This window comes from Cetorhinus maximus, chromosome 5 (genome assembly GCF_964194155.1).
Source record: "Cetorhinus maximus chromosome 5, sCetMax3.hap1.1, whole genome shotgun sequence".
NCBI lineage: Eukaryota > Metazoa > Chordata > Chondrichthyes > Lamniformes > Cetorhinidae > Cetorhinus > Cetorhinus maximus.
In genome coordinates, this window is record NC_135883.1 from 39,060,974 (window position 1) to 39,085,242 (window position 24,269).

Here is a 24,269-nt window from a genome sequence, read left to right on the forward strand (position 1 = left end):
AAAATTAACAAAAGTTAGGCTGTAGCAAAACAGGAAAGCCTGAGGGGAATATGTCCAGCATATGTTTCACTCAGCACCAGCCAATTTCTGAGAGGTGCCCTTTAACAGGCATTAGTTTCCTCATTAGCAAATGCCAGGGATGCTTGAACATTGCCAAAACAAAAAATGACATTGGATGCATTTTGGGTACCTTGGAGCCTTGTGAAATAATACCATTTTGTTCTTGATTTCCACCTGAAAAATTGGTGCAGCAAGGTCTAATTTCTCTTTTACAAATTCTGTTGTAGTGGTGAATTATGATTATTGTATTCACAAGTAAGTCATTTCATACAGTATAGTATTGCATTCTTATTGCATAACGAAAATGTTACATTTATTCCAACTGATCACAGACCATTGCCAATGATTTTCATGGAAATGTCACATTCAGATGAGGTTTAATATGGCCATCTTAGATTGTTCAAGTTGTAAATTAACCAATTGGACATGTGTTGAAAATGTGAGGGAAAGAACTGTACATACCACTGTGCTGCAGGTTGAGAGATTTATCTCAATGAAAATATCTATTGATTGTGTGATATGTTTAAAGTTTTATGTTATTAAAATTTTGGTGTCTTGGAGAACAGTTGCCTGTTACTTTGCATATATTTTTAATTGATTTACTCACAGGATGAGGGCATTGCTGGCAAGACCAGCATTTATTGCTCATCCCTAATTGCCTCTAAGAAGATGGTGGAGAGCCAACTTGTTGAACTTCTACAGTTATGTAGTGAATGTGCTCCCATAATGCTGTTAGATAGGGAGTTCCAGTGATGATGAAGGAGCGGTGAAATATTTCCAAATCAGGATGTGTCTGACTTGAGGGGAACTTGGAAGTGGTGGTTTTCCCAAGTGTCTACTGCTCTGTCATTCTAGGTTGTAGAGGTCCCAGGTTGGATGGTGCCAGTGAAGAATCCTGGCGAATTTTTGCAGTGTATCTTGTAGATAGTACACTCTGCAGCCATGTTGCACTGGTAGTGGAGGGATTGAACGTTTAAGTTGATGGATGGAGTGCAGGTCAGGTGGACTACTTTGTCTTGGATGCTTTTGATCCGGAAGCAGTAACAGTAAGGAATATTTGTAATTACTTTAAAATGTTTGGGGAATCTGTAATTGTTTTTCAAAATGTTTGAAAAGAACTTTCAAAAGTTCGTATCGCTTATAAAGGTATATTTTGTAATTTTTGGATAAGAAATACTGGTCCATGTGACTTGGTGACCCTTGACCTGAAACCAGTACCAATAGGAAGGAAGTGAAGGATATGAATAGGATATGAAGACTGTGTGGTACACAAAGAGAAAGCAAACCAGTGCAGAAAGAAGAAAGGAAGGAAGTGCACCAACAGAGGAGATTGCATGGATGGAATCCTGTTTATGCAGAAGCTGCTGCCTGCGGAGAATTGGTTAAGTCCTTGAAGGAAAGTGACTGGAATTTTATTTGGAAGAACTGTGTAGCTGAAATGGGAAGCTATAGGCAGAGTGGACTACAGACTAAATCAGTGCGATAATCTCTGTTGTATCTGCTATTCCATGTGTGATTTATAATTCATACTGCCCGTAATTTGCCTGTTTAATTTATGTTGATTCTGACTAGCATCAAAGTAAAAGTTACAAAAAATGAAATCTTGTTGGTAATTTCAGTAAATTTGGTTATTTTGGTTTACAGATGATGTCGAGCTTCTTGCACTTGATAGAGCTGTACTCATCCCAAGTGGAGAATATTCTATCACAGCCTTGACTTGTGCCTTGCAAAGGGAATCAAAGCAAAGGCTTTGAGGGGGTCAGAAGATAATCCACTCATCACAGATTATTTGATAACCTCTGGCTGCTCTTGTAATCACTGTATAAATGTAGCTGTTCCGGTTGAGTTTCTTGTCAATAGTGACCCCCAGCATGTCAACGGTGGGGGATTTGGTGATATATGTAGCATTTTAGTTATTAGTTTTGAGCTACCCATGTATATAACACAATTTATGGAGCACACCTTGTGTGAATACTCCATACATATTTAAGATTAACCAATTAAGTTTTCTTGTAACTAGAAGTTAATTATTAAGTGCACACACAAAATAAATTATACAGAATTACAGTAACATTTTACTATTTCTTTTCCACAATTAAAGTACTTTAAAAATAATAAATATTATATTATGAATTTTAAATAATAAAAAACGGCCTTGCTAGCGATGAACACATCCCATGAAGAAATAAAAAATATGCAATTTATTGGGCTACAGTACTCCGAGGCACTGAATAACATGGAACTTTAACCATATTGTCATGATGATGGGAAATTGTGACTGAGTGATATCTACTTAAAACCTCACCAGCGAACCAAAGACATACTGAACTATTTAAAGAGGACATTTTTTTTAAATACAAGAAAAGACACTGACCAAAGATGGCTGTCACAAGTCACCTGATGTCTGGCATTGTAAGTGCACCCCTTCTGAATAGTTACTATATGGATTGCATTGACATGCCCTGACATGTTGTTCATGGAATTTCACACCTGGGGGTGTCAAGAGCCATTTCAAAAAGGATGATTGAAAGGGATATATTAAAAATGCAAAGTGCTAGACTTTAATCAACTGTAATCCTATCAAGGCAACGGGGAACTACCAGCCAGCCTGATTTGTGCGACTTTGGAACTCTATGCCTCAGAGGGCGGTGGAGGCGGGGTCATTGAATATTTTTAAGGCAGTGGTAGATAGATTCTTGTTAGGCAAGGGAATCAAAGGTTATCGGGGGTAGATGTTAATGTGGAATTCAAAACACAAGCAGATCAGCCGTGATCTTATTGAAAGGAGAAGCAGGCGCAATGGTCCAAATGGTCTACTCCTGTTCCTATTTCTTATGTTTCTTATGTATATAACCAATAGACACACAAGCCCTCTGTGGAGGATGAAAGAACCCCATTTCCTGTTGGTTTCTACTATCTTTAAATGAGTCAAAGGTTTCTGAGATGAAACAGAAAAATGTGATTACTTGTTCTACAAAAATACTACAGCAGGCATGGTAATCGAATTCCTTTTGAACATACAGCCAGCAGGACTTTAAGAACTAGGTTTGCCAAGCAGAAGCAGAGGAATATGGAGAAGGTGCTAATGGGGCAGTAAGGAAACTCTTTCTCTCTTACGTTAAGTAAAGCCCTAACTCTACAGTCTACAATGTTCCTTACTTCTGATAGCCACGTATGTGTGTGTGTGTGTGTGTGTGTGAGTGTGATGTCATGTTTTTTATTAGGTTTGGTGGCTAATAAACTCCCTCTTTCTTTGACTCAAGAAAATCATGTTGATTGGCTCCTTATTGTTCACTGCATAGATTGTAAAAATATATTTGGATTTGAAAAGGACATCCATGGGGAAAAGAAATTTAAAATTCTTTGTTGTGACCAACCGAGGAGGTTGAATAGAGGGGTGCAAATTCACTCCTCCTCATTAACTATATCGCATAATGAATGGCAAAGTAATTTTATTAAAATTTTCCACCTAAATACCACATGATTTAAAAAGTACTTAATTAATTTTATTATGTTGGTGCACCATTATTCTGCTTTTTAATTAAAGCATTAATTAATTAATCAGTTAGGATGATTGAATTCCTATCAAACTGAATCCAGAGGGCAGGTCTCAATCATTTTAAATCACTACTCCCACCTCCAGGTCAATTACAATATTAGAACTTGATACAGTTCCTTTGTTAATTGTAACACTGAAAATAAACAGTAATTATTTTAGTACCAAATCTGTTTAATCTGAATTCTCTCTTGTTTTCCTAACTACTCCAGTTTGAATAAATTTGGATTTTCAATCTGTATTTCTAATTAAATCACTCGCAATGACTTTGCCACCTGCTCCCTTTGATGTCCCCCAAAACTTCTATTCTTGGTCCCTATTTCTCATTTACATGCTTCCCATGGTCACAACATCTGAAAACACAGCATTAGTTTACTGATGACACTCAGCTCTAAGTCATTGCCACCACTCTTGACTCCTCCACTGACTCTAAATTATCAGCCTGCTTGTTCGACATCCAATACTGGATGAGCAGAAATTTCTTCCAATTAATTATTGGGCAGACTAAAACCATTGCATTCAGTCCCCACTCCAAACTCTGATCCCGAATGACTGGCTCTATCACTCACTTGGGCAACTGTCTGAGACTAAGCCAGACTGTTCGTGACCTTGTGGCTGAATTTTATGCAGGACTCAGAAGTCCCACTGCTGGAGTCATTAGTGGGAGGCGAGGCCCCTTTGGCCGGCGAGGGACCCTGGGGTAGCATTTTGCGGGCAGTGGTCAATAAAGTCGCTGCCACCATAGTAGCCCGCCTTTAGGAGCTGCTCAACAAATCAGAGAGCCGGCAGCTGAGCAGCTTCAGCAGTGAGGAGAGGGCACCTCAATGACTGAGATGTCCCTGAAGACAAATAAGTGGAGTTGGGGGATGCTCGGGCCAAGCAAGCATGCCCCAACAATCAGAGAAGGATAGGGCTCTCTGAGGACAGAAGACGCCATTGCCACTGGGGGGTGGCCATTTCTACTAGGGGGTCCATCCGTGGTCCATGGGGTACTCAAAATGGAGGGCCCCATCTCTCCCCGGGAGTCTGTTGGGAGGCCTCCAGGGTTTAATTAGTGGTCTCCCCACAGGGTGGCGAGCACCTCTGACAGAGGCAAAATGCTAACAGAGCTAGGAAGAAGCCTATAACTCGCCACTTAATAAAGTGGCCCAACTGGGCTCTGGGAAAGTCATGGGCCTCTTCCTGCCATCACTGGTATTTTACCAGTTGTGGTGGGGTATCACACATGGTGAGGCCTGACTGTGGGCATGGGGGTGGTGGGTGTTCCCTCCTGCTCGGGCATCTTGTGCCTCACAGAGGACCATCAGCAGAAAGGACTGCCTCTGCTTTGTCCCCCATGGCCTCAGGATCTTTGCTCCCCGCACTCCCCTGCCCCAAACCCCAGCCCCAGGGCCTGTCTGACTGGTCCTGATGAGCCTGTGCCATTTACCTGAACTCCAGGCCTCCACTGCTGGCTGAGTCTGGTCCGGGTGCAGTCTAAGCAGTGACCACCGTTCATGGCTGGGCTGCTGAGACTGAAGACTTTTTTTTATTATTCATTCATGGGATGTGAGCTTCATTGGCTGGGGCAGCATTTATTGCCCATCCTTCATTGCCCTCGAGAAGGTGGTGGTTGAGCTTCCTTCTGGAACCGCTGCAGTCCATGTGGTATAGGTACACCCACAGTGCTGTTAAGAAGAGAGTTCCAGGATTTTGACTCAGCAACAGTGAAGGAACGGCGATATACTTCCAAGTCAGGATGGTGAGTGACTTGGAGGGGAACTTCCAGGTGGCGGTGTTCCCATAAATCTGCTGTCCTTGACTTTCTAGATGGTAGTGGTCATGGGTTTGGAAGGTGCTGTTGAAGGAGCCTTGGTGAATTCCTGTCGCGCGTCTTGTAGATACACTGCTGCTACTGTGCGTCGGTGGTGGAGGGAGTGAATGTTTGTGGATGTGGTGCCAATCAAGTGGCTGCTTTGTCCTGGATGGTGTCAAGCTTCTGGAGTGTTGTGGGAGCTGCACTCATCCAGGCAAGTGGGGAGTATTCCATCACACTCCTGACTTGTGCCTTGTAGATGGTGGACAGGCTCTGGGGAGTCAGGAGATGAGTTACTTGTCGCACGATTCCTAGCCTCTGACCTGCTCTTGTAGCCACAGTATGTATATGACTAGTCCAGTTCTGTTTCTGGTCAATGGTAACCCCCAAAATGTTGATAGAGAGGGATTCAGTGATGGTAATGCCATTGAATGTCAAGGGGCGAAGACTGGATTCTCTCTTATTGGAGATGGTCATTGCCTGACACTCACTTTCTCTCTGATTGCCTGGCAGCTCTTGGAGGTGGGATATCCTGCCTCATGAGGGCAACTAATTTCCTGAGCCATGCAAAACTGTATCATGGTATCTCACGCCGGCAGAGGAAGGCCTGTCCCTGAATTTCTAGATAGTGGGCAAAGCCATTGCTTATGGATTAAATCTTGGCCTGTATCTCTTTTTTTTATGGCGCTCCTTCTAACCCACTTCTTTGACCAAGCTTTTGGCCATCTGCCATAACGTTACTGAATATGGCTTGATATATTATTTTGGTTTATAACGTTTCTTTGGTTTATAAGGCTTCGAAGCCTTCTCTAAAATGAATCATATTAAATCTGATTTAATCATTTTTCACTGAAGCAGCCTTGTTTAGAGAGCTTTTAAGGTGCAGCGACTTGTAAGCCACAATCAAAACTGCCTGTCACTTTTGCCCACAGTACATAGTGCGGCTAGGCTTTGCTGAAGTGGATGCCTGGAGAGAATCAGACTGAAGTTCCCAGAAAGAAAAATCAGTTGAAACTGGTTGAAAACTGCAACTGTATCTAACCAGCATGGACATTTTATTACATTAAAGGTGCAATATAAATATAAGTTGTTGTAAAATTAGAAAACGTTATTTCAGATTTCTAGCATCTGCAGTATTCTGCTTTTGTAGTTAGCTTGAACATTGTGTGAGATCGTTGCTATTTTGTGTGGGAATTTTTAAACAAATCTAAAACAAAAACATTTTAATAGGAATATGAATAGGCATATGAAGACATACGAAGGGAAATAAATTACAAGCAAAGGAAAATATGAGAGTCAGACGTTACCTGCAGACCTGGCATTCCTCGTTCTCCTGTTACACCCTTGTCACCCTTTTCAAAAGAAATAGAAATCAGTATTACTAAGAGGACTCAATTGCAATGTTAGTAAATGTGTCATATAATTAAGGTTATTTAAGAAATTTAAGAAATTCTGACTTCAATATCTAATAGTCCTAATTTGGACAAATGATTAAAGAGCATCAAAATTATATTTTTACTGATTACCTGTTAGTAAACATTCAAATGGGAAAAACTTTTCAACAAAACTGCTTAGATATCAAATGTTTCCATTATAGTCTAATCTACAGTAATCATTTAAGGTTAAAGATAGCACTCTAATTGTCATGTCTTTGCTTTCCAAAAAAGATGCAAAAGAGACATTTAAACTAGAAAAAGAGAAATAATTGATAAACTAATCATACTTAAGATAGGTAAAATCCCTAGTATGGATTGATTGCATCCTTGCATATTAAAATGTGTTATAGGATAATAGCAAAGGCACCATTGCATAAATATATATAAAAAGGAACTGGAGAACAGCTAGTTTGATTCCTGTATTTAGAAAGGGAGGTATGGTCCACGGAACTATTGGCCAGACTATAGAGCTGAAGCTGAGTGTCAGTGATAGAAAAGACCTTGGTCTGAAATTCATGGTGTCAATAATGGCAATGTGTTTGATGTTCGCGGTTATTAGATTGCAGAGCAGTCCAGCAACTTCCAGAGTGTGCATTGTAGTGCGTAAATCCAGAAGTTGTGGTGGGCTCTCCAGTGGCATTACTGCTGAGGGTTCACTAGTAGTATTGCAGGGCTGCAGCTTTAAATCACAAGTATGGAACCAGCGTGAATTAGGACTAATTGCCTACTAATTAAGTTAAGGAGTCTTCTGAAAAATGAATCATATTAAATCTGATTTAATGCCTTTTCGCAGAAGCAGCCTTATTTAGAGAGTTTTTGAAGTGCAGTGCCTTATAAGCTACAACCAGAACTACTTGTCACTTTTGCCAATAGTACAGCTAGACTTCACTGAAGTCAATGCCTGAGGAGAACCTTACCCCCTTCAGACTGAGGAAAAATCAATTGAAACCGGTTGAAAACTGCAACTGTATATTACCAGCATCTAACCGGAATAACAGGCACACACTGGGAGCAACCAGAACAATTTTGTGGAAAATCCAACTGGAAATCAGTTGGCACCTGATCTTGTCAACCAATATTGGCTGTGGCCAATTGTGATTTACTGGAAACAGTTGACTTAACTGGGAACTGACTGGCTGAAGTCTAGACACTGTTATTCTCCTTTTGGTCCCTTCCATTCTGTGTGTCACATATGTTTGATATCAGATTAGTTAACCCCATCTTGTGCATGCCCATGAGCTGGTTATTGAACTTTGCCAGATAGTTCTGTGTTATCAGATTACACAGACTCTTTCACGAGCTTCCACCCAGGTGACGAACTGCCCTGTATTTTACACAATTGTTGTAGAGTTTGTGCTGCTGTCCTGTGTCTTGCATGAGAGAATTGCGGATGGGTAGTCTCACAGGCCCAGGTGGAGTTGAGGAAGGGAGGGTCTGTAGGCCAAATGGGATGGGGCGTGGGGGGGGCAGTCGGTTAGGCTCGAGAGTGCGGGGGGTCTGCTAGGCCCATGGGTGCAGTGGTTCTGGCGGGCATAAGGGTGTGGGGTCCCAGTGGGAATGGACGTGCAGAGGATTAATCGAGCCCGTGGGTGTGGGGTGGCCTAATGGGCCCAAAGATGGAGGGGATCTGGTAGGTCCGTGAGTGTGGTCGCCTGGCAGGCACAGAGGTGCAGGAAATCTGATGGGACCATAGGTGCGGTGGTATGGCATGGGGGTGCAGGGGGTCTGGCAGGCATGTAGGTGCGGGGTCCGTGTGTGCAGGGGGAGTTCGGTGGACCTGTGGGTGTGGTTGTCTGGCAGGCACAGAGGTGCAGGGCAATTTGGCGGCCCCATGGGTACAGGGGTACAGCAGGCATTGGGGTATGGAGGGTCTGGCAGGCATGGAAGTGCAGACAGTCAGAGGCACAGGGGTGTGCAGGGTCTGGAGGACAAGAGGTTGCAAGGGGTGCTCCGACGGGCTCATGGGTATGGGGAGTCCAGCCGGTTCCCCAAAGGCTCCATTTTGGTCACCAATGTTGGCAGCAGCACCCCCGACAATGTGTCCCTTTTCTTCCCAGCAGAGCTTGACCTGCCTCCACCTTTCAATCCAATTTCTGTCTTGACCATGTGGCGGTTGCAGCACTGGCATGGTTTTCACTCAGAGCAAATTTCAAGCATTTTGGTCAGAATTATGCCATCACAAACTTAATCCGATTTAGGTTTTTCCATGGGAAATTGCAATTGGACTACTGCAGACCGCCTATACTCATAGAGGGACAAATATAAAAGGTCAGGGCTATTAGGTTTTATGACAGAACATGCTGTATTTCTCTGTCCCCCACCTCTTTGCCCCACACGCCCTCTTTGCCCCCCACTCCCTCTTCTCTCAGCATTTTCTTATTTTGAAAGCATATGCCTGAAAATGTGATAGTAGGTAGGTGCGTACTTTGATTCAATGTCAGTGGCGAATAACGTTGCTGTGCAGCTGACAGCAAAATGTAACCCATCTGTATCTTTTTATTCATTGAAATAACAGAAAAGCATCCAGAAACTAAAAATATAATAAATATTCAGCATAAATTTCAAAAGAAAAGGTCATACTTGACCAATCTTATTGAATGCTTGTCTAGAAACCAAGAAATAATAAAAACCAGAACAGATTACAAAAGGGAAAGTTATGTTTGATCCATAGAACATAAGAACTAGGAACAGGAGTAGGCAATTCAGCCCCTCGAGCCTGCCCTGCCATTCAAAACGAAATGAGGTCTCATTTCGACCTCAACTCCAATTTCCCGCCCTCTCCCCATATTCTTTCAACCCGTTACTAATTAAAAATCTGTCTATCTTCTCCTTAAATTTATTCAGCGTCCCGGCATCCACTGCACTCTGAGGTAGTGAATTCCACAGATTCACGACCCTTTGAAAAAAGTAATTTCTCCTCATCTCTGATTTAAATCTACCACCCCTTAGCCTAAAACTATGGCCTCTTGTTCTAGAATGCCCCACAAGAGGAAACATCCACTCCACGTCTACTTTGCCTATCCCCTTTAGCATCTTATATACCTCAATTAGACCTCCTCTCATCCTTCTAAACCCAAGCGAGTAAACTGCTCAATCTGTCCTCATAAGACAAACCCCGCATCTCTGGAATCAGTCTAGTGAACCTCCTCTGAATCGCCTCCAATGCAACTACATCCTTCCTCAAGTAAGGGGACCAAAACTGTGCACAGTACTCCAGGTGTGGTCTCACCAATGCCTTGTACAGTTGCAACAATACTTCCCTATTTTTATACTCTATTCCTTTTTACAATAAATGCCAAAATTCCATTTGCCTTCCTTATTACCTTCTGTACCTGCATACTAGCTTTCAGCGATTCATGCACGAGGACACCCAGATCCCTCTGCACTGAAGCATTCTGAAGTTTCTCTCCATTTAAATAATAAGTCGCCTTTTTATACTTCTGACCAAAATGGATAACCTCACACTTATCCACATTAAACTCCATCTGCCAAATTTTGGTCCATTCACCTAACCTCTCCATATCCATTTGTAATTTTCTTATTTCTTCATTGCAACTTACTTTCCCACCTATTTTGGTGTCATCTGCAAATTTAGCTATGGTACCTCCTATCCCTGAATTCAAGTCATTAATATAGATTGTAAATAGTTGGGGCCCAAGGATCGAACGCTGTGGCACGCCACTAGTTACAGTTTGCCATCCAGAAAAAGACCCATTTATCCCAACTCTCTGCTTTCTGTTGGTTAGCCAATCCTCTATCCAAGCTAGTATATTACCCCTAACTCCATGTGATCTTATCTTGTGTACTAATCTTTTGTGCGGCACCTTATCAAAGGCCTTTTGGAAGTCCAGATATACTACATCTACAGGATCCCCAATATCCACTTTGCTTGTCACATCTTCAAAGAACTCTAGCAAATTAGTCAAACACGATTTACTCTTCATAAAACCATGCTGACTCTGATGGATTGCATTTTGACTTTCCAAATGCCCCATTACTACTTCCTTAATAACGAATTCCAACAATTTCCCAACGACAGACGTTAAACTAACTGGTCTATAGTTTCCTACTTTCTGCCTCCCCACCTTTTTGAATAAGGGCTTTATATTAGCATTTTTCCAATCCCCTGGAACCTTTCCAGAATCCAAGGAATTTTGGAATATTATAGCCAATGCATCCACTATCTCTGCTGCCACTTCCTTTAAGACCCTGGGGTGTAGGCCATCAGGTCCTGGGGACTTGCCACCCTTTAATCCCAATAGTTTGCTCAGTACTTTTTCTCTAGTGATGGTGATTGTTCTAAGTTCCTCCTTCTCTATACCCTCTGTACTATCTGTTACTATAAGGTGGTACTAGTGTCCTCCACCGTGAAAACTGAGGCAAAATATCGATTAAGCGTTTCTGCCGTTTCTGCGTTCCCCACTATTAACTTCCCAGTCTTGTCTTCCAAGGGACCAACATTCACTTTAGTTACTCTCTTTCCTTTTATATACTTGTAGAAGCTTTTGCTATCAGTTTTTACATTTTTCGCTAGTTTTCTTTCATAATTTACCGTTGCTCTTTTTATTATTATTTTAGTAAACCTTTGTTGATCTTTAAAAGTTTTCCAATCTTCCAGCCTGCCATTGATCTTTGCAATTTTGTATGCCTTAGTTTTTGCCTTTATGTTAACTTTAACTTCCTTGCTTAACCATTGATGCTTTTTTCCCCTCTTACCATCTTTCTTCCTCTTTGGAATATATTTTACTTGGGAGGGATTGAATATCTCCTTAAATATCTGCCACTGTTCATCAACTGTCCTACCTTGTAGTCTTCCTGCCCAGTCCACTAGGGCCAAATCTGCCCTCATACCTATGTAGTTACCTTTGCTTAACTCCAGAACACTAGTGTGGGACTCAAGTTTCTCGCTCTCAAACTGAACTTGAAATTCTAGCATGTTATGATCACTCTTCCCTAGGGGATCCTTTACTATGAGATCATTAATAAATCCCATTTCATTACACAAAACCAAATCCAGAATAGCCTGCTCCCTGGTTGGTTCCACAACATGTTGCTCCAAGAAACAATCTCTAATGCACTCTATGAACTCTCCCTTGAGGCTACCTTTGCCAATTTGATTCGTCCAGTCTATATGCATATTAAAATCACCCATGATTATTGCCGTGCCTTTCTTACATGCTCCCAGTGTTTCTTGGTTTATACTGTGCCTTACTGCTAAACTACTGTTTGGGGACCTTTAGATTACTCCCCATCTTAGTGAATGCTTCGAAGAAGTAACAGAAAGAATAAATAGACAGTGGCGCGGAATCGTCCGTGCCCACTGCTGTCAGGCGTGCTCGGCGGCGTGAGTGGACAATATAGCGAGAAGGCTAAAAATTGGTTTCACGATGTGGAACCAGTTTGCGATCGTCTGCTAAGCCCGTCAATGATGGGCTGCATTTCCTGCCATCGGACATCAGGAACCTCATTGTAATACATCTGCATATCATTATAAGGCCAGCCCGCCGGAATAATCTCCCCCCCACTGGATTGTCCACCCATGTCGGTGGTGACCTGTTTCACAACAGCATATATAAGGCATGCACTTGGTGGGTTTCACTTTGAGGGGAACTCAGAAGTGAGTACACAGTAATGTTGTGCAGCGCTTGCCCAGGTCACCTATTGGACTTCAAGGTTAAGGCTGTTGGAGGCATGGGGGCAAGGGCTGCCCTGCGGTTGAGGCGACTTGGGGATAGGGGCAAGGGCTGCCCTGCGGTTGAGGTGACTTGGGGGAAGGGGAAGGGATGCCCTGTGGTTGAGGCAACTTGGGGGTGGGGGCAAGGGCTTCCCTGCGGCTGACGCATATTGGAGGCATGGGGGCAAGGGCTGCCTTGTGGTTGAAGGTAGTGAACAAGCATGTGCAGGGTGGTGGGGGAAGGGAAGAAACCTTGTATGAAGTGACAATTCCTCTGGAGCTGAGACAGTTCAGATGCAGCCATATTGACATGTGTGGACTCAGGCCTCTAGCTTATCTGCCCACTCAAGCAATGCAGAGGCATGCAAGTGCCACGAAGTGCTCCAGAGCTTTTCACCCCTTGGGCACAGACTTCAAACTAATGAGCGTTTTAGTGGACTGCAGAACAGTTGGATGACAGGGCACATTGTACAATCTCCTTGCTAAAGCTGGCTGTAGAGCAGTCACTGGTGGAGGTGCTCACAGCCCCTTGCAATTTCGTCATCCCGGTTTGGATCAGTCTCCCCCATGGTTCAAACTAACAGTGCAGTCTTGCAGTGTGTGTTAGGAGAATGTCTGCGCCTGAGCTGTGGGCGAAGCATGCAGTCCAATGGGCAAGGCTGCCACCAGTTGGTTAGGTGGAGTGGAGCAGAGGTGGTTGGGGTTTCGGGCAGCCATGCTGCGCACTAAACTCTGGCCATCCAAGTGGTGGCCAGCACTCTCTGGGATGCGTTAAGGGGCCTTTAGACTTAACCAAGAGAGGTTCTTAGTACACCCAAGGTAACACACGGCCTTTCTATTTCATCCTGCAGGATGAGTACATAAGGAGCATGGAGCATGATGAACCAGCCTCATGGCGTACAGAGAGTGGAGACAATGGAGAAGAGAGCAATGGAGGCACCTGGCTGCGCAGAGGGAGGAGTTGCACCCTCAGGATAAAGGGCCGGCTGGGCTCCCGCACATGCTGCTGAACAGCCACAGCGAGTCATCACTGGTTGGCACCTAGCTAGACATAGGGTCTATAGATGCCACCTTTCATTCTTGCAAATGACCGAGAACCAGTGTTGCCTAAGACTGCGCATGTCTAAGGAACTGGTTGGTCACATCTGCCAGCTACTGCAGGATTTGCTGCCATGGGGACATGGAGGGCATCCACTGCCAGTGGCCATGAAAGTGAGTGCAGTGTCCAATTTTTATGCCAGTGGCTCCTTTCAGGGCTCTACAGGTGAGCTCTGTGAGATATCACAAGCCTCCACCCACAAGGTGGTGGTCACGGATGCACATGTGGGCACACAATTCTGTGCATTTCGCCTGCAACCAAGAGAGCCAGGATGCAAGAGTGGTTAGATTTGCCTAGATCTCAGGTTTCCCACAGGTGCAGGGTGCGATCGACAGTGCTCACGTGGCGCTCAGATCTCCATCGCAACAAAGGGTCAACTATGTCAACTGCAAGGGCTTCCATTTGCTGAATGTGTAGCTAGTGTGCAAACACCACGAACGCATCCTGCAGGTCTGCGCATGGTTTCCAGGGAGGGTCCATGACTCCTACATACTCAGTTGGTCACAGATCCTTGATGTCTTCCAGGGTCCATAGAAGCTGCAGGGTTTGCTCCTATGGGACAAGGGCTACCCGCAGAGGACATGGCTGATGACACCCGTGTGGTGGCCTCAGACTGCAGCAGAGTGAAGGTATAATGAGGTTCCGGTGCCTGGACCGGTCTGTTGGAGCCCTGCAATATAGTGTCACGTACCGTCACTGCCTGCTGTGCCCTTTAGAACCTGGCGCTGCAACGGGGAGAGGAGCTGGCTGAGGAGGAGATGCAGGAGCTGGAGGTCTCCTCCGATAGGAGGAAGTCGACAGTAATGAGGCTGAAGAGGTTCTCAAAAGTGACAATGACAGTGAGGAAGGTGCTCTTGGGAGGCCCTTTTGGCTGCTAGATTTGTGGAGGATGATGGCGACATGCATTGAGGGGACACCACAGATCCTCACATTGCATCTATGAACGTTTAACTCCAGTCTGGCTTATGGCAGCGCACATACCCTCTGTGATAATGCTCCCATCATGGAGACGCAGTTGAGGCCCTAATAGTCACTCGATTGCAGGAGAATGATGACGACATGCAGAGAGGACACTCCAAAGATCTTCACATAGACTCTATGATATCTGACTCCTGTCTGGCTGAGGGCAGCTCCCTTGCACTCTGTGACCAACACCCTTCCTACTGCTATCTCTTGCCATGCTCCTTTTGAGACTGTGGGCAGGTTGCTCTGGCCACTTGCATATAGCGTCTGTGGATGTCTCTGGCCCTCCTCGACCAGGCGCTGGAGGTCCTGGTCACTGAAGCAGGACGCTGCTCCTCCTGCTGATTCTTGACTACTTCTTGGCTGCTTCGTGACATTCCAGCATGACAATTAAAAAAAAACATGAGCATGCTAAGGCTTCCAGCTTCAGTTGATCTCAATATATGTCTGCCTACATGCACGAACCATTTTCTCTAGTTCAGCAATGTTTGGTGTTGGAGTTGTGTGGGAGGAATGGGACTGCATGAATGCAGAGTAGCCTGACATCTGTTCCTGTCACTTCAAGATGGCATGTTATGTTCCCAAACACAAACTACTCTGCTGGCCCGCTCCCTTCAAGTCATACTATTCTGCCATGTTAGTGTGTAGCTGTGAGGATCCTGTGCAAGGCTCAATTGCATGGTCGCACCCTGAGAGATGGCTGGAAAGAGGGTAGGTGGAAGGCCAAAGGTTTCTGGAAAATATGGTGTTTATCAGTCATCTCCAGAGGCATTATATCACTCTGAGTCAATACAGAACGTTATGAGGGGCTGACGCTGCCAAGATGCTGTCATCTCCACAGCGGTGTCTTGTGAAATTTTTCCAGCCTTAAGTGTGCTACTTCATTACAAGGTGAATAGGCAGCAGCAATCTCTACATTTTCCACGATGGGCCATCTCTTCCAGTATCTGCAACCAGCTGGACAACTTTTTAAAAATTTAGTTACAGGATGTGGGCGTCGCTGGTTGGGTCAGCATTTATAGCCCATTCCTAATTGCCCTTGAGAAGGTGGTGGTGAGCTGCTCTCTTGAACCGCTGCAGTTCATGTAGTGTTGGTACCCCCACAGTGCTGTTAGGGAGGGAGTTCCAGGATTTTGACACAGCAACAGTGAAGGAAGGGCGATATATTTCTATGTCAGGATGGTGAGTGGCTTGGAGGGGAACTTCCATGTATCTGCTGCCTTTGTCCTTCTAGATGGTAGTGGTTGTGGGTTTGGAAGGTGCTGTTGAAGGAGCTTGGTGAGTTTCTGCAGTGCATCTCGTAGATGGCACACACTGCTGCCACTGCTCTTCAGTGGTTGAGGGAGTGAATGTTTGTGGAAGGGGTGCTAATCAAGTGGGCTGCTTTGCCCTGAATGGTGTCAAGCTTCTTGAGTGTTGTTGGAGCTGCACTCATGGTAATGCCATTGAATGTCAAGGGGCGATGGTTAGATTCTCTCTTGTTGGAGATGGTCATTGCCTGGCACTTGTGTGGCGCGAATGTTATTTGCCACTTTTTCAGCCCAAGCCAGGATATTGTCCAGGTCTTGCGGCATTTGGGCATGGACTGGTCCCGTATCTCAGAAGTCGCAAATGGTGCTTAACATTGTGCAATCATCAGCAAACATCCCCACTTCTAACCTTATGATGGAAGGAAGGTCATTGATGAAGCAGCTGAAGATGGTTGGACCTCAGACACTACCCTGAGGAACTCCTGCAGTGATGCCCTGGAGCTGAGATGGTTGACCTCCAACAGCTACAACCATCTTCCTATATGACTCCAACCAGGGAAGAGATTTCCCCCTGATTCCCATTGACTCCTGTTTTGCAAGGACTCCTTGATGCCACATTGAGTCAAATGCAGCCTTGATGTCAAAGGCAGTCATTCTCACCTCACCTCTGTCATACAGATCTTTTGTCCATGTTTGAACCAGGGCTATAATGAGGTTTGAAGCTTAGTGACCCTGGTGGAACCCAAATTGAGCGTCAGTGAGCAGGTTATTGCTAAGCAAGTGCCGCTTGATAGCACTGTTGATGACCCCTTCCATCACTTTACTGCTGATTGAGAGTAGACTGATTGGCCGGATTGGATTTGTCCTGCTTTTTGTGTAAAGGACATATCTGGGCAATTTTCCACTTTGCCGGGTAGATGCCAGTGTTGTAGCTGTACTGGAATAGCTTGGCAAGGGGCGCGGCAAGTTCTGGAGCACAAGTCTTCAGTACTATTGCTGGAATGTTGTCAGGGCCCATAGCCTTTGCAGTATCCAGCGCCTTCAGCCGTTTCCTGGTATCATGTGGAGTGAATCGAATTGGCTGAAGACTGGCAACTGTGATGCTGGGGACCTCTGGAGGAGGCCAAGATAGATCATCCACTTGGCACTTCTGGCTGAAGATTGTTGCGAATGCTTTAGCCTTATCTTTTGCACTGATGTGCTGGACTCCTCCATCATTGAGGATGGGGATATTAAACAGTGAGTTGTTTAATTGTCCACTATCATTCATGACAGGATGTGGCAGGACCGCAAAGCTTAGATCTAATCCGTAGGCTGTCAAAATGTTTAGCTCTGTCCATCACTTGCTACTTGGCACACAAGTGGTCCTGTGTTGTAGCTTCACCAGGTTAGCACTTCATTTTTAGGTATGCCTGGTGCTGCTCCTGGCATGCCCTCCTGCACTCTTCATTGAACCAGGTTTATCCTCTGGCTTGGTGGTAATGGTGGAGTGCGGGATATGCCAGGTCATGAGGTTATAGATTGTGGTTGAACACAATTCTGCTGCTGCCCTACAGCACCTCATGGGTGCCCAGTCTTGAGTTGCTAGATCTGTTTGAAATCTATCCCATTTAGCACGTTGGTAGTATCACACAACACGATAGAGGGTACCCTCAATGTGAAGGCAGGACTTTGTCTCCACAAGGCCTGTGCAGTAGTCACTCCTACCAGAATCAGGGCAACTCCCTCCCAATTGTTTACCGCTGTGCTGCCACCTCTGCTGGTGGAACAGGACATACCCAGGGATGGTGATGATGGAGTCTGGGACATGATCTGTAAGGTATGATTCCATGAGTTTGACGAGTCTGGAGTCCCATGTAGGCCAGACAAGGTGAGGATGGCAGATTTTCTCTTCTAAAACGCATTAGTGAACTAGAATGACAATTGACAACGGTCATCATTAGTCTTTTAATTCCAGGTTTTTATTGAATTCAAATTCCATTATCTGCTGCATTGAGATTCGAACCTGGGTATCCAGAGCATTACCCTGGGTCTCTGGATTACCAGTTCAGTGACAGTACCACTACGCCAGGTTAGTGCTCACCTGACTCCTCTGATCAATGTATCCTTCCAGAACCTGCAACACTCTCATTAACTTCCTGTATCACAGCAGGAACTCCTTACAGGTTCTCCTTTTACACTTCACCCGAGACTTTTTCCCTATGCAGGGAATGCTTACGCATTGATATTGCTTCCGGGTTGGCAGGCCTGACTCCATCATGTCCCCCCCACCACCTCTGCACCTCTCCCCACCGAATGAAAACCCAGCCATGCAGTGGTTCAAGAAGACGGCTCACCACTACCTTCTCAAGAGCAATTAGGGATGGGCAATAAATGCTGGCCTAGCCAGTGATGCCCACATCCCATGAACGAATAAAAAGAAATTGGGGCAGTTTTTCCTGAGGTGGGTTCAGTGAGCTGAAAATTTCTTGACTCTGTGCTTCCCTTGGGTGCAAAAATTCAAGCCTTTGAATCCAGGGATATTTAGTACTCCGTTTTGGCCTTCTTTGAGCCAGGTCTCCGTTATCATCACAGCATTATATTTTCGCGTGGTTATCTGTGCCTGCTGCGTATCAACCTTGTTAACCATACTCTTGTGCATTCACATATATGCACAGTAACACTGATTTAGACCTTATTTTGTTCCCTCTTACTCTGCTCCACCTAATACCTCACTATTTTCTACTCTAGTTCTCTCCCAATTATCTGTGCACCTTGGGGATCCTATCTAATAATACCTCCTGGTTCCCCAACTCCTGCAACTTAGTTTAAACCCTCCCCAGTAGCACTAGCAAATTACACCTCAAGGACATTGGTCTTGGCTCTTTTCAGGTGCTATATGCCCGGCTTGTACAGGTTCCATCTCCCAAGAACTGGTCCCCAAAGTCCCAGAAATCTAAGGTCCTCTCTCCTGCACCATCTCTCATGCCACACATACATCTGCTCTGCTATAAGAAATAGGAGCAGGAGTAGGCAATTCGGCCCCTCAAGCCTGCCCCGCCATTCAATAAGATCATGGCTAATCCGCCCCAGGCCTCAACTCCTCTTTCACGCCAGCTCCTCATAGCCCTCAATGCCCCAATATTTCAAAAATCTATCTATCTCCTCTTTAAATACTCTCAGTGATCTAGCCTCCACAACTCTCTGAGATAGAGAACTCCAGACATTCACTACCCTCTGAGAGAAGAAATTACTTCGCATCTCAGTTTTAAATGAGTTTCCCATTATTCTGTAACTACGTCCCCTAGTTTGAGATTCCCCCACTAGCGGAAACATCTTCTCAACATCTACCCTGTCAAGCCCCCTCAGAATCTTGTACGTTTCAATAAGATCACCCACTGCATCCAATGCCAGTATATCAAATACCGGGACTAAAACTGTACACAGTACTCCAGGTGTGGCCTCACCAACACTCTGTACAGTTGTAACAAGACTTCCCTATTTTAAAACTCCAACCCCCTAGCAATACAGGCCAAAATTCCATTTGCCTTCTTAATTACTTGCTGCATCTGCATGCTAACTTTTTGTGTTTCATGCACAAGAACACCCAGATCTCCCAAACAGGACTGTCCTGGCAGACCGATCGTGTCAGCCTGTTCCTGCCCCATGGAACTCATTTCTTGCTATCTTGACTCCATTCTCTCTCCCCTTATCCAGTCTCTTCACACCTACATCTGCGATTCCTCTGACGCTCTACATCATATCAACAATTTCCAGTTCCCTGGCCCCAACCGCCTCCTCTTCACCATGGACATCCAATCCCTCTACATCTCCATCCCCCACCTAAGCCCCTGTGCCCTGGAGTTCCTATGTGGAACACGATACGCACTGCATGGGTCCCAGCTGCTCTGCCATGCCTCTAGTATCATCACCTTGTCAAAGCCAATTAAGAATGGGCAACAAAAGTTGTCCTCGCCAATGATGCTCATATCTGATGAAAGAATTTTAAAACTTATAAGACTATTAAACTTTTTATTTAAGTAAATAAAGATTCACCAGCTGCTCAACAATCAGTTGCTTCTCCTGTGCTCCTATTATTCCAAATCTTGGATTATAATTTACTGAAAAATTTAGACTTCTTTAGTATTGATTATTTAATTTTAAATATATCATTTAGATCTGATTGATTAATTGACCACTGATTTTAATTATATAACTTGGTATATAGTATATAAGGGTTGAATCTGGTTACTGTAGTCCCAGTTCAGTTTACTATAAATTCAGGGTTCTTTAGCGCAGCCTTGGCAAATGGAGTGCAGCTGACAAACTAAGTGAAGACTTGGGCCAGAATTCTATGGCTACATTGTGGCGGGAACGGGGCCGTAAAATGTGGTAAGCCATTCTAAACTCCATTGACTGCGAGGGGTGGACTGTAAAATCTCGCTGGCGTAAAATTCTGCCCCAATGGAGTTTGGTGAGAGGGGAGTTTTAAGTGTCAATTTTCTTCTTAAATTTTGTTCTTAAAATCTAATCTTGTCTGTAATTAGCAGTAAGTGGAAAATACTGTGTAATGCTAAGTTCTTTCTTTCTTGCAGATTAGGCAGGGTAAACTCACTCTCAGCTGTAGGAGCTGAGTAGTTAATTAGCTAACTGGCTGAATCTGGTTACTGTAGCCCCAGTTTAGCTTACTATAAATTCAGGGTTCTTTAGTGCAGTATTGGCAAATGGAGTGAAGACTTGGGGCAGAATTTTCTGGCTGACGCGCGGCTTAAAATGTTGCGTGCTGACCTCGCGCGAGCGTCCCGACATCAGTGCGCAGCATCACGATATTTAGGTCGGCGGGCGTGCTATGCAGCACGACACGCACCCGCCATTAATTAAAGGCCTTGTTAAGGCTCTTAAATCGGCAATTGTCAACGATTTTGAGGAGCCCGTGTGAACTTCAGCTCGGCACACGGGCCCAACGGGCAGGCGGGTAAATGATTTTTTTATCAAAACTCATGCAATGGCGGGATATGTGGGCTCAGGGGGGTTGTTCATGTTTTTTTCTGAAGTACTTAATGCAGAAAGTGTTTTAAACTTGCCTGTGTGATTGTTACCAGTTCAGATCGATTTCCAATAGCTTTCTGTGTACTTTGAAGCTTCAGCTCACCAGTCTGCAGACAGCAATGTTTATTGGGCCTGCAGCTTTCCAGAGGCCTCCGTTTAGCCTGGGTATGGGTTCTGACATGTCTATTGGAGGTAGCTCCTCTGAGGAGGAAGGGAGGGATAGAATAAGGAGGAGGCCAGGAGTGGACAATCAGCCTCCAGGGGTGCCACCTTTGGGAGGCCAGGCGCAGGCACAAGGGGCGCAGGGCTAAGAGGTTGCCCAAGGTGGAAGGGGCCGCAGAAGATGCCACTATCCTGCTGCCAGGGTATACAGGCAGCGAAGCAGCTACCTCAATATGACGGAGGTGCAGTGCCGAAGGAGGCTCCGTCTCTCAAGGTAAACAGTCAACTATATCTGCCAGATGATTGGCCCCGAGAGCTCCCCTAACTGTGTGGGTGGATACCCCATGCTAGTGGCTCTCAAGGTCACAGCTGCCCTCCACTTCTATGCCTCTGGCTCCTTCCAGGGCTCGGTGGGTGATCTTTGTGGTGTCTCCCAATCAGCTGTCCACACTTGTGTCAAGCAGGTTACAGACGCTTTGTTCAGACAGGCATTGACCTTCATCCACTTCCGCTGCGACCAGGCAAGTCAGGCACAGCGAGCCAGAGGCTTCGCGGCCATTGCTGGCTTCCCCCGCGTCCAGGGTGCAATAGACTGCACACATGTGGCCATCAAGGCACCAGCAGGTGAGCCTTCGTCAACATCAAGGGCTTCCACTCCATGAACTTTCAGATAGTGTGTGATCACAGGATGCAGATTCTGCAAGTTTGTGCAAGGTACCCAGGCAGCTCCCATGACGTCTACATCCGCAGACACTCCCAGGTGCCGGCGTTCTTCAGCGCTCTGGCTTGGCTGGATGGTTGGCTGCTGGGTGACAAGGGCTATCCCCTCAGAAGGTGGCTCATGACGTCACTCCGCCATCCAAGAACAGAAGCTGAGGAGTGCTACAATAGGACCCACGGCACCACAAGGGCTGTGGTGGAGAGAGCGATCAGTCTTCTCAAGATGCGCTTCCGTTGCCTGGACCGCTCAGGGGGCGCACTCCAGTACCCCACAGATCACGTTTCTCTGATAGTGGTAGCATGCTGCGCTCTGCACAATCTTGCGCTGGAAAGGGGGGGATGCAGTTAATGATGAAGACCTTGACGCACTGGATGAGGCTGCACATGATGAATCCAGCAGTGGCTCAGAGGATGTGGAAGCACAGGGTGTTGATGAGGGGCAGCACGCCGACCCGCTACTACACCAAGGAGGCAGGGACACCCGGGACACTTTAATCCAATGAACCTTCAGCTAGCTCCACACACATCGATCAGCAGGACCAGCATTGCCTGGCGCTTCCACACGTGGCACTTAGGTGCTACATTTTCCACCTCATCAGCTGCAACTAAGGGCTTAGTACAGAAACCTCAATGTCCATTCAAACACTCATGAGATGTCTGTGAAACATACAAATGCAGCACAAAGGAAACACCCTCAGCCATGGTCAGAAAAGTGGACTTTTTCAGTCCAACATCAAACACAAACGTCGCTCTGACATACATAACTATTTTTTCCTTAATCTAAGGCCAACACAAAATCACCAGTGACATCCCAGGGAGTGCCTAACGTGCCTTATGCTTTCGTTTGCGGGTGCTACGTCTAGGTGCCGCCCCATCGCTCGGAGTGGCTTGTGAGACAGTCTGCTGACTCTGCTGTCCTGTTGGCGTTGATGATCTTGGCTGGTGTCCTCTGGCCCGTGGAGCCTGTGATGGCCCCGCCTGGGAGGGAGTGGCCAGTTCCAGAACTGGCATCTCCTCAGTTGTCGCAGCATCAACGGATGCAACGGTCACTGGCAGAGGGGCGGAGGAGCTGCTGCCCTCATCTGGAGCGCCCCGAGAGGAGCTCGCAGCAACGACAGGCAGCTGCTGCGCCGATGTGAGGTCACATTGGACCTCCCTGCTCACCGCAGATGCATGGGCACCGAGTGCTGACGCTTGGTACCCACAACATCTCCAACATTGGGAATGACCACCTGTGGCCATTACCACTGTGAGGGCTTGCAGGTCAGAGCGTAACCCAATCAGAAGACTCTTAATCCGATTGAAGCCCCTCTCCATGAGTCGCCAGTCTCTCAGTGGAGGAAGCCTGAAGCTCTATCCTGAGGTTCATGCCTTCACTTACACTCTGTCTGGACTCCTCCACCACAGAGACCAACTGACGCACACCCTCATGCAACCCTGCCAGATCCTCCTGCAAATCCTGCCACTTGTCCTGCAGCTGCTGCATTGATGACATCTCCAGGGGCACATCATCAGTGCCGGACTCAGCATGTGCTTGGTCCCCTGCAGTCCTCCGGCTGCTGGCGCCATCGGCACTCTCTGTCCTTGCCATCTCCTCCAGCGATTGTGAAGTGCCCTCTCTACTGTGCCCTGGGACACTAGCCAACGTTACATTCCCCACCTAAGTGTTTGTCGCTGCGCTGGCGCCTGGCTGGCTGAAATGATGTGCCGCAAGTTGTACGTGTTGGCCCTCAGGTGTGGAGGGGGTGCTCTGGACTTGTTGGGCGCGGCCATGCAGTGGTGATGCTGAAATTAACAAGGACAGTGCATCAGTTAGCGTTCAGTCAATAACACCTTTCATCCCTTTCCCCCCCAGCCTCGTAAGTCGCTCACCCTTCAAGAACCTAAGGAGACGAACATTGGTGGTGTGGAAAATAGTCAAGAGGAGGCCCAAACATTAGAGGCGCATCCAGACAGGCTGGTCAGATGGCCTAAGGAATGCCACATGGAATGCTATGTGGCATTGGAGTAGGGAGAATGCAGAGGTACCTGACCTGAATGCATGCTGGCCTGGAGAGTTGCAGTGATGAGGAAACATTGCAGACACTTGCAACATTTGCTGTGGAGCACAGGAGATTGACAGGTCACATTATTGACCGTCATACCGTTATGAGGGGCATAGAATGGGTGGACAGAAGGCAACATTTCCCCTTGGCGCAGGGATGACTAACGTGATGGCATTTATTTAAGTTGAGTGCCATGAGGTTGACAGGTGAGGTGCTGAGGACCTTTTGGACAGAGTAATGTGGGACGCACTGGCTGAAAGGGTGGTGGAGGTACAAACCCTCCTAAGATGCAAAACGTCTTTGGATGAGCAGCGATGCCATGGCATGTTAGGCCATGGGGATAGTGGTCACAAATGGGATAAGGCGACTTTGGAAGGTGCTGGAGACGCGCATCCTCAAGGGGCCGAGGGACCTTTGTGTATGACCCACACGTCTGAGTGTATCAGTCTGTGAATGAGCAGTGTTGCAGCATTAATGATTG

General features: G+C 46.1%; 1 protein-coding gene across 1 annotated transcript in view; it reads right to left on the reverse strand.

Annotated features, from left to right (window-relative positions):
• LOC144680613 (uncharacterized) overlaps nt 1–24,269 on the reverse strand; it is a 447,610-nt gene that overhangs the window by 57,054 nt on the left and 366,287 nt on the right. Inside the window, exon 25 of the mRNA XM_078541787.1 lies at nt 6,719–6,763. Coding sequence (XP_078397913.1) covers nt 6,719–6,763 — 45 coding nt within the window. The remainder of the gene's footprint in view (nt 1–6,718; nt 6,764–24,269) is intronic.